At 33.7% G+C, this 11,659-nt stretch overlaps 1 protein-coding gene across 3 annotated transcripts; it reads left to right on the forward strand.

The window, feature by feature from the left end:
* The first annotated feature begins 29 nt into the window (after positions 1–29).
* LOC149804275 (uncharacterized) lies at positions 30–7,882 on the forward strand. 3 transcript variants are annotated; one of them, XM_089938324.1, is made up of 2 exons: positions 30–73; positions 1,995–7,882. In XM_089938324.1, the coding sequence occupies exon 2, from the start codon at positions 2,026–2,028 to the stop codon at positions 5,299–5,301; it is 3,276 nt and encodes a 1,091-aa protein (XP_089794450.1). In that variant the 5' UTR covers positions 30–73; positions 1,995–2,025; the 3' UTR covers positions 5,302–7,882. The 3 variants fall into 3 exon arrangements, with proteins under 3 accessions (XP_089794450.1, XP_089794440.1, XP_089794445.1); XM_089938314.1 differs by having other exon boundaries at positions 45–281; XM_089938319.1 differs by having other exon boundaries at positions 45–196.
* The last annotated feature ends 3,777 nt before the right edge of the window (positions 7,883–11,659 follow it).

The raw sequence follows: 11,659 nt of genomic DNA on the forward strand, positions 1-11,659 counted from the left end.
CAAAGTAAGCATTCGGACTATCGCGGCTATTTCTGCATCTGAAGTAGTGACATCGAAGTTGGGACTATTGACGGTTTGTCGATTTTTTGTTGGTTGATTTTGGAACAAAACAGATATTTGTCATCATTACAGGAAATTATTATCAAGAAAGACGTGGACCGTGACTTGATGGATTATGATAGAAAACCTCTGCGAAGTACACTATTTATAAATGTTTCTGTGTAGTCATTTCATTTATTTGTTTGAACTAAGGACGCGATTATTTATAGAGGAACATAAAAGTAAGTAAAATTAAGTTAGACGACCAGGGCATGACCGTTGTCGTCATGGGAACTGTTATTATTGTATTTACTTTTTCTCCTGGATCGTTCCTTAATTATTTATAATACCGAGGGTACTATCTAGGTCTGGACTCTGGGTTATTTTTGTTAAAATTGGATTTTATTGTTGACCCCGAGTCTTAGGCTTATTACACACACAGGGGCTCGTATCATTGCTTATAATTTACCTTTCATACATGTACTATATAATAACTACAATACTTACTATCTAGTACATGTGTGACAGGTAAATTGTAAGCAACGATGCGTACCTCTGTGATCACACACACAAACACACACACACTATCTGTGATTTGTTTGTCTTTGTTTTATCTTGTAGATATAAAAGGCAGGTGGGATTCTTGTGCTGATCGCGAGGTGGATATCACATTTTTGGTGCATGAACGTGGAGGTGATTGTGGGGGTTCTTCATCATTGCTAGCCATGGTTCAGATGTTTTAACCCAATCTTCACCTATGCGGATCAGATAATTCAGTTTCAGGCTTGTGAATGTCACTGGATGTGGCAGCAAACAACCACATCTGATCCATGTCATGTTCACATCTGAACACTGTTCCTACATGATTAATACAAAGTAACAGAGGGAGCATACAACCGCTATGCACTGATAAATAAGCAATTTTCCACTGCTGGTCCATGTTTATTATAAATTCAGACTGCTGAATTTTATGGAATTAGTTGCTTTTGAATCGGTCTTTAATGAATATATCAATTTGTGCTTCTTTTCCTCCATCTTCCTACACAGAAGCCAATGCCTTTTCAATGCAAGTAACATTATTCAAAACCTAAATGTGTTTTCAGTTGATTAAATATTCTGTTCTTGTATTGTAATGTACTGATACTGTCAAGATATTGCATTATTAGTAGATTCATATACTGGTACTACCAAAACCATGTCGTTTTAATACATTCATATCTCAGTACTGCCAAGACATAGCTTTTGTTGGTACATTCATATACTGGTACCACCAAGACATAGCCTTGTTTGTTCATATACCATTACCTTGCTGGTACATTCATCAGTACCTGTATATAGCTCCCACCTTTTTGGCTTAATTTAAATGATTCTAAAGTTGCAACTGCTAAAACTTCCTTGATGGCAAGGGTGGGACTTAGGTGCATTCCTTAAAGACTATGATGGCAAGAGTGGGACTTGTGTGCATTCCTTAAAGACTATGATGGCAAGAGTGGGACTTGTGTGCATTCTGCAAAGACTATGATGGCAAGAGTGGGACTTGTGTGCATTCCGCAAAGACTATGAGGGCACGGGTGGGACTTAGGTGCATTCCTTAAAGACTATGATGGCATGGGTGTGACTTAAAGTGTAGATAACTTCTTCAAAGACTATGATGGCAAGTGTGGGACTTACATACCTTCCTCAAAGACTAATAGTAAGGGTGGGACTTGAACATTCAGTGTCTGATCCAGAGTCTCATTGACTTTGATTTGGTCACAGGTGTCATTAAAATGACCACTTTTATAAATGATACAAGTTAATTAATTTATTGGGATAAAAGAGAACCAAGACCATACCTGCGTTTTAACAGAGTATGCAGTAACAGTCTTAAAACTGAGGAACCAGAATATTTATTTTTGTAGAACTTTTATAATTGTTAGCCATCCATTGTCTGAATTTCAGTCTTTCTTTTTCAGCATCATAATCAAAAGCTCAGCTGAACATAACATGAGACTTGATATTTTGCTACAAATTGTAGTATTGCTGGAGGCATACTTATGTATAGTGCATACAACAGGAAGCCAGGATAAGCACCAAGATCATCCAACAAAACATAATGGAGAAAAAAGTTTATTGGATGGAAAATTAACCTTTCATGCTGATAACAGGCTCAGGAAGATTGAAAAACATGATGCCTTTGAACAGAAAGGAAGTCATTCAGATCTTGATGAAGAAAGTTATCAAGATGAATCAGACAAAAAAGGTGGCAGCCCTTTTGAATTTGAAAAATCTGATATAAGTTTAATAGATCAAATGAAGCTGCTGGAACAGAAACTAACTAGTAAACCTCAATGGAAAGAAAAATATGAAATGGACGCAAAATCTGCAGCACCAGAAGGTATTGATGAGATTGTTTTTGAACATTCAAAGGACAGTCCAAAAGCTGACTTCCATAAAAGTGATTCCACAGTGTCTCCACGAGAACATTCTAAGAGGGAAATGGACAATACAGGAAATAATGATGAGGAAGCTGGAGACACATATAGTAAATCTGAAATGGCCAATGATAATATCAATGCTAAACTTTTTCATTATCTGATTGATGATGAATGTGATGAACAAGATGAAGCATGTTCTAATAAGGAAGATAAAGCATTCAGTGAGGAGCCTGATAAATTAGTGACTGATACACCAGTTGACAAGTATAAAAAAGAAAACCAGGATCTTAATAACCTTGATAAAGACAGAGAAACACAGCTAGAAAAGTTGGATGAAATGTACAAACTTAAGAGACAAGATGCAAGTGTTTCTACTGATCAAGAATCATTTATGGATAAAACTGAAGGAAGTTTAATTGAACAACTTCAAATACTTGAGCAGAAAATAAAACAGCAGAATGATTGGAAAAAAGCAGAAAATCTTAATGATTATGAGATTGCAAAAGAAAGTCAAACACCTGTTCAGTCCATTTTTATTGTTGCTGAAAGAACTCAGAAAATTCTGCTAGACCAAACGAAAGAATTGGAGACAAAGGTACAACAGAATCAGAAACATAGTGTTGTTGTTAGTGAACGTACGTTAGTTAACAATGAAGCTGGAATGAGAGATGCTAATAGTGGTGAGTCCAAAGAGTCCATTGGTGAAAAGGACCTCAACCCATCTCCTACAGCATACTTTTCTAAAGAAGGCAGGAATTTTATGTCTGAAGCATCATTTGTACACAAAATGGCTAATGAAGATGAAAAAGAAAAGATAACGCATTCAGTGTTGTTTGAAGATAATTCTCCTGGTTCTTTGATTGATCAAATGAAGATTTTGGAGCAAAAAATAAAAAATGATTATGATTGGAAGAAAGAACATGGTATTGAAAATAATTTTAAAGATGCATTAAGGGGAAGGGAGTCTGAAAAACTTGATGAACTGGAAGATAACTTGCTGGTGTTTAAAACAAGTAGTCACGATGGACATATAAACGTAGAAACACCCGCAGATAAATATAAGAGGGAATATCAAAATACCTTCCATGAGGAACCTCATTTCATTGAGGAAAGAGGTGGCAGTTTAATTGACCAAATGAAGAAATTGGAACAGAAAATAAAAACTAAGAAAGATTGGAATGAGGTGCATGATAAAGATAGCATTCGTTATGAAAACAGGAGAGAGCAATCTGAAATAGTTAACTCTATCCAAGCTTCTGCAGATGGTACCAGTGCCACTGGACAAAATAGTGTCAATTTAGTGGGCCACGAACGAGATGGAAGCCATTATTTTCAAAAACAAAAGAGACAAAAATGTTTTCAGACAAAGGAATATGGTATTCCACAGATTGATACTGTTGAAAGAGTTATAGATCAGGTTATAGCATACGGGCAGCAAGAAATGGACCGTGCTAAACCAGATAAAGAATTTTCCAGTGTAGATTTTAGGGAGCACATGGATGATGTTGGAAAATCTCTTCCCATGCATGATCAGACAGTAAATTCGATACCTCAGACTGAGGCACCTGTTTCTGATGTAACACCTTCAAAAACTGCAGTTATTAATAATACAGGACAATGGATATCTTTCTTGCAGATGTCTTGTGGGACCCTTGCAGAATCCACAATTTTGAAGACAGGTACTAAGACAGCAATTGAAAGATCTACTTTCATGAGTAAAAACATAGAGTCTTCCACCACACAAATTTGGTTTCATTCAATCCCTGTGAAGGACAATCGGCTTGATAGCATGGCTAATATTGGTGACAACCATCAACCCACCACTAAATATCAAGTCAAAAGTAAATCATTGGATGTAGATGTAATATACACAGAGAAGGACACAGATATTGTCACAGAGGATATGGATAATGTGGCAACAGACAATTCTAACACAAAGAATCATGGTTTTCCTAGTAATGTTTTGAATGAAGACAACCCCAAAATATTGTCTACTGATAATTCAAAAGCAACACAAGTGAAAACATTTTGTCACAGACCATATGCACCCTCAGAGACTAGGACAGAGTTACAAACTATTCCTGAAACTGATGAAGATAAGAATTCCATGATAACTAGTTTAGATGGAAACACTAATATGCCAGCATGTGCAAGTATGCATACTACTAAAACTATTACAGATATGCACGCTACACATACCAGTGCAGAGGTGAGCACTAAGCAGACTATTGTAACCATGAATACTATGAAGACTCACACAGACATGTATACTTTGCAAGCTGGTGTAAATGGGAATACTATGCAGAATAGTGTAGATTTGAATACCACGAAGACTGCTAAGAATTCTATGCAACCTACTAATAGCAAAGATAGTAATGCAGGCATGAATAGAGTGCAGATTGGCAGTAAAGTTACTACACTGCCAGAAATTGACTCCTCTTTATCTTTACAGATTCATATGCAGGTGGAACCATCAGTCAGTTTATGGTATGCAGGAACAGCAGATTATGAAAGAGTATCTCAGCATAAAGAACAAATAGAACAATCAATCCAAAACTATGCATTGAAGACTCCAGTAATAGTTTTATCCTCGTTAGTTCAGGATCACACGACTTCCATATCAGATCATCTGTCTCTTACTAGTATTAACAGTGTATCAACCTTAGAAATCTCCACCTCACATGAGTTACCTTGGCAACCAGGTCAGGCTGAGCCTCAGTCATGGGGGAATAAATACTCCTATTTTGATAATGATGCACTTTACCAGTCAACATCAGAATTTCACCACCTGATAGCTTCAATCAGTCACACAGGATACTCAGACAGAAATACAAGAGTTACATAGTGATAAACGAATTCTAGATTTTTACACCACCTGAATCCATCAGAGATAAGTTGAATCTGTCTGGTCTTCTGTACATTTGCCATCCTATTTCCTGATTATCTACCTTCATGCCTGACTGTCTGTCTGAGTCATTATTATCACAAAATAGTTAACTTATAATTTTTTTTAGACACATGACCAGGGTAAGTTGTTTTAATAACTTACCTTACATTTGCCTGACAGCATCATATTTGTTTACTATTACTTTGACACATTGTTAAAATTGTTAAACCTTAAAAAACAAAAAAAATACAAATATGCTTAAGTTTAATAATATTCTGTGTTTATTAGCTTTACTGATAGTGCATTTAAGAACAAATTGTGTGACCTTGTGTTCAATATTGATTTGATTTGATTTCATTAAAAGTAATGTTTTCTCCCTGCCTTAATTCAAACCAGTTTTCAGTAATTTTATTCTCTGAACACTGTAAAATCTGCCTCTGTTTTGTATTCATCAGTAAAAGCAGTACCTTCCAGGTTTGTAATTAGTTCATGTTATAGAACTCTGTCACAGAAAACACTCACTTCATTTATCAATTTCAAATGTAATGGACTAAAATACAATGTAGTTATCTCCATTACTTTGGGATGAAAAACATTGGATTGGAGGCTTTTATAACTCATTGATCTCATGGTTATGATTGACTGTCAAACAGTCACATAGGTACTACTTGATATATTTAACCAGTAATGCATTACCAAGTCAGAATGAGCAAGAGACAGCTCATTATTATTCATACAGGACAAGTGAGCACTAATTATTGGTAACCATTGAAATATAGGGAATAGAAATAGTACTGTTCCTCATTCATCAGTCACATGCTTCATTTTGTACACAAAGTTTATAGCTTTTCATAGAATTAAGCAGATGATATTTATAAGGTGGAGGGACTTAATAAATGGAGCCTCATTTGGGGGCTGAATATTTATAAATTACCAGTGTCTTTCAAGAACTTGAAAATAGAAATGCAGCATTTCATCTGTCTGCTCAAGATTTCTTTTTGGCAAATCATTTTAATTTTTTTTACAAGTCTGACAGGCAACATGTAATATAGGAGGGGCCTGGTCTAGATTTAAAGGGGTCATGGGTGTCATGCTATTAAATTTGAATGGCCTTGCCGCATCTGTTATTTTTCATAGGTCCTATGCAACAGTTTGGAGCTGGTTTCATGGCACCTGCACTGAGCTAAGTTTCACATATCTTGTTAAATGTGGATGGATGTAATAACTGATGTATATTGATAGTTTGACAGAAGAATGAGTGGATTGATGTATAGATAGATGGACAGAGGATTACTCAATCAAATGTTTTCTGCAAGTATAATCATTGCAACATTCATTATCTTTTTATCGCTGAATGATTCATTAATAGATGATGAATTTAGTAATTTATATATACATATGTACATGTGTCTGATGCTTGATAATAGGCTTAAACCCTTATCTTGGATGATTTCTGGCTCAAATGGTCACAAAACCAATTAAGCTTATGTCAGTTATTCTTTGTCACTCATTTACAGTCACTGTTTATGGCTTATTAAAAAAATGTTTTTGGCTGTATACAGTATAAATAAAGAATTATGAACTACATTATTTTTTTTAATTTCTGTTGAAACAGGATTACAAAATATTTTCCATAATGTTAAACAACCTGAAGCTTATTCAGGTCATCTATCTATCTATCTATGTATATATATATATATATATATATATATATATATATATATATATATATATATATATATATATATATATATTCATACTAATCGCTTTTGTAAGGGTCATTTAGTTAACAAAGTTTTTAATTCTAATATCCTATGATTGTAGTTTGCACTTTAAAGATGAATCATATATCAAGTGCATAGATTTATTCATAAAATTCCACAGTTGATCCATACAGTTAGTACTAGTAATCATCATGTAATTTGATTTGACAGGGACAAAAGTTCATGACAAGACCTGGCTGACCTAAGTTCTGAGTAGCTAGTGATAAATGTTGACCTTGCTTACCAGTTGGATGTGCAATGTAAATAAATCAATTAACTGTCATCTTTATGTTTTAGTAATTGCATATTAATTATCTGTATAAGAGAATCATTGCATCAATTTAGGCATTCTTAGCTGTGCCACCAGTTTTGGAATTTATTTGGTTCAATTGAGAGGAATTCATGTATTTAACCTTATTTAATCATTCATTGGAATTAATATTTGAGATTAATTAGATTAATAGCTGTCATGGAAATACTGTGAATTCATTTAGAGTCTATTTAGATATTTTACAGTTGTTATGGAATTACTGTGAATTCATTTAAAGACATTTTGGGATTATATCTTAGTGATTCTTCTCTGTACTGTTGATACATCAGTACAATACAAATCATCAATTGGAATACATTTGCAACTCATTTGGATTACTCAATACTTTTGGAATTAATAGAATATTTAGGACTTTGGGATTTCATTCACCATTCTCTAAGTTATATTTTACTTTTTTCACTTTGTATTTTAGGGAAATAAATTATATTTGTCAAATATTACAGAACTTGTTGTTTTCCGCTATTTTTTATTACTTATTTTAAGACCATAAAGTCATAACACTATAAAACAAAGACAATTATTAAAAGATAAAGGTTGTAAAGTAAGTTTATATGAAATAATAAATGGCTAGAAAAATAACCTTATTCAATACAAAAAAAATGTTATACAAAAAAAAACAACTATAAAAGCTGATAAAGTGATTACAAATGGTATCAATTATTTGAGACGGTAGATGTAGCAGAAGTAAGTAATTTAAAAGAATGTAATAATGATTACAAATTTTTCAGTAGTTATTATAGATGATTTTTCATGGAAAACTCTTGTACTACCATTTACAAAATTGTTCTAGAACAAAAGAATAATATAGCCCCAAAAATATTACACACAGAGAGGTAATGAATTTATGAATCACTTTTTTCAAACAATTTTAAGCCAAAAGAAAATCATTCATATTGGTATTCTTAGCAATAGCTAAGCTGCTTTTCTGCATCCACTTTATCACATTTTAAAGATAAAATTTTAAATATTTAGGTATATTCCAAGACTTTGTTTAAAATTATAATCGTGCACACCATTCTAGTTTTATGGTTATAAGCTGATGAAATCAGTGTTGATACCTAATATTTAATTTGGAAAATATAGGAGCACCCAATGAAAGGAAACGAAAAATTATATGTAAAAAGAAAACGTTTTATTTCAAATTAGAGATCATGTTCATTGAAGTTATAAAGAAAGAACATTTCAAGGAGATCATAAACAAAAATTAAAAGGAGAAATATTTATTATTATGCACAGATCTGTTAGAAGTTTTTGAAAAGTTTATAAAATTAAATATTATGGAGGTAATATATTACCATGTTTTGCTTTTAAAATTTAAATTCAAAATGTATATATTTATATGCATGCTACCTTGAAATCGATACCATTGATTATGATCTAAAAAGTGTGAATTAGGAGTTAGTACATTTGTTAGGTTGACTTAAAAAATTGATAGTTTGATTGATGCATCAAGTATAGAATTCACTTCATTATCATCGTTAACATTGTCTTCATAAATATTTAGAGCTTTGTATGTTTAAGTTAAAAAGTTATAAAATATTTATTTTAAAAAATAGAAACATATTTAAACGACTATGTCCGTAATATTACCCTTAACATCAATACCTCCTGAAAATAAAAGATTGCCTCCTAAAGATACTAACTTCTTGTTCCCAGTATGGAAAATACTGTTTCTATTTTTTCCAAGCCCTATAGCATTTCCAACCCTAATGAAAAAGTACATTCATTGTAACGGCCCACTCTTTGTAAAGGGTTTGAGTTGATTGGCGGATTGTACCTTCTTTCAAGGTGTCCGCTTTATTTGGTTCTCATTATCTAGGAGATGATCGCCTTCGGTGTTTTTGCCCAGATCGAGTAAACTTATAGGTAAAATAAATAGAGATCTGAGTAGATATATAGAATGGAATGACTCTAGCCCCCATACATTAAAATAAAAATTTAATCAATTACATACACAGTGGTGATATTACAATACATTAAGAAGATACCATTCTTTTTGGAATAAATCTTTCACCGAATTTCAAAAACACAAATGTATTTATAAAAATAGTCGATCTGTTTTACTGATAGAATTAGTTCATCATACGATCGAGTGAACAATCGAAGTCATTGCCTTGTAGAATTGCATAACTTGCTTATCTCTGGTTCACTCCAATTTCACTGTAGCTGTTCTCTGTCCTTTCGCCTTTTCCCTTTCTTTTTCCCTCCTAACCTTCCTACCGTCTCGCCTCCTTTCGGCCCTCACACTTTGTGTGGGTAGGTGGATATATAAGCTTGTAGATACACAGATACTTGGATACGTCAGTACGTAGGTACATCTGAGGATACGTCTGCGAATATGTCTGAAGAGCTATTTTTCCCATTTAAAATAAACAGAACAACCTAAATTTTCTGTCAGTTATCCTGCTCATTACTCCCCTTTCGTTATCAGATCTTACTATCAGTATTGAAACAGATACCAAAGGCTATTTAATCGGGCCAAGCATGGCAGACCAAAACAATCCTTGTTTCGTAAGATTAATGTATTTCCTAATGGCTAATTCATAACTTCGTATTAAAACACGAGACATAACAGTTCCGTTCTAGTCTCAATTATACAAATGAATGAATGAAATTCATGATATGTCTGAACTACGCTATTTCAGTGAATACACACATTCGAGTCGTTATCATACGTAAAATCGCACTTCATGCCTTAACAACGTTAATTTCAGTCAATATATACTCAAGTCTTTATCATACATGACATTACCTAGGATTGGTGAATTCACACGGATTCTCGTAACTCGTATCAGCTAAAGTAGTACATGAAATTCTTAGAACCTAATATCAAGAGAATTGATCTACGAATTTAAACAACTAAATTCATGCACATATCAAATAATTCAAGCAAAACATTATATTGGTATAAACGAATCTCATGAAACTGACGCAAATACCTTTTGTGCTTTCAAGCATTTCTCGCTTCTACCGCCAAAATTGCGTCCGTCGACCTGCCAGACATCCGCTTCCTTGGACAAATGTTTTACGAGAGAATGTTTTTCAAATTCACCCTCGGAGTCCCCTGTCCCTTTACTCTTGCAGCAAAGCTTAGACTAATTAGATTTTTAGATGGGGCGAATATTTACAGCTAGGAAATTTCGTGTGGGAAACACGCCCTTATTTAGCGTAACCGATCAGGATGAAATGTATTTACCGCCTTTTTTCTCTAGCGCCAAAATTGCGGTTAGCTTGTCCTAGGTTTTGAATAGCTGTTTCTGGAATTTTTCAAGTTTGACAGTTCCATTATGAAATCGAAGTTAGCCTTGCCCTTAATAAGTATGTCTGGCTGCTAGACAAACGAAAGCTTAATTAGGAATCACCACCTCCCCCGACCAGACATTAGAAATCATTGCAGTATAGCGATTTAGCAAGCACCTGTCTCCATGAATCTAATTAATTGTTCTCTGGCCCAAACTAATGTGCTTTTGGTAGATCGACAGAAATTTGCCCCCTCACAGAAATTTTCAGATATAAAGAAGAACCTGTAAGTTTTCATTTTGTAAATCAGCTATTTAAATAAAGAAAGAGAAAATAATGATTGATAAAATAGATCCCTCTATATCATTTGTTCGCTTTAATTGTTCTGCTTTAATTATTATATTACTTCTTTGTCGTTTTATCAAAAAAATATAAGTATATTTTATTTATTATAATTCCTATTATGATTATACATGTTCATGTGATCCTGTTCATTCTGCTTGCATTGAATATTCCTATCCTTGTTTTAGAGTTTGCACTTACTTTTACATAGCGAACACCAGATCCAGTTAACGTTTTGTTTGTAAATACAGTATGGATATTTGCCTTGATGGATAATCTGCTGCTACCGATTAATTTTTTGTTAATCTTGTTAGCAGTAACTGAATAAGGATAACAGTGTTGTGAAAGGATCACAGATAGGCTGTGAAACTCAAGTTTTTTCGGTGGAAACTGAAGGAACGCAGCAAAGACTGGGCTACGCATCATAAGTTTGTGATGCATGGTGCAATCGTGTGGACTTAACTCAATCGTTTTAGTTTGAAGATGCAATATGACACTGACATTAGATTCTTTGGTGCACAAAATGAAATGGAATTAAGTGAATGCCCATAGATAATAAAATCTTTTGCTGACATCATTTTGGGTGGTATGCCACTAATCTTTGATCATCCGCACTCCTTTCGAACCTTTGAAAATAAAC

This window comes from Sinohyriopsis cumingii, chromosome 2 (genome assembly GCF_028554795.1).
Source record: "Sinohyriopsis cumingii isolate HCF-2022 chromosome 2, ASM2855479v2, whole genome shotgun sequence".
In the NCBI taxonomy this organism is placed as follows: domain Eukaryota; kingdom Metazoa; phylum Mollusca; class Bivalvia; order Unionida; family Unionidae; genus Sinohyriopsis; species Sinohyriopsis cumingii.

What these genes read in the sequence shown, in the direction of transcription:
- LOC149804275 (XM_089938324.1), top strand. Translation starts at nt 2,026, where the DNA reads ATGAGACTTGATATTTTGCTACAAATTGTAGTATTGCTGGAGGCATAC.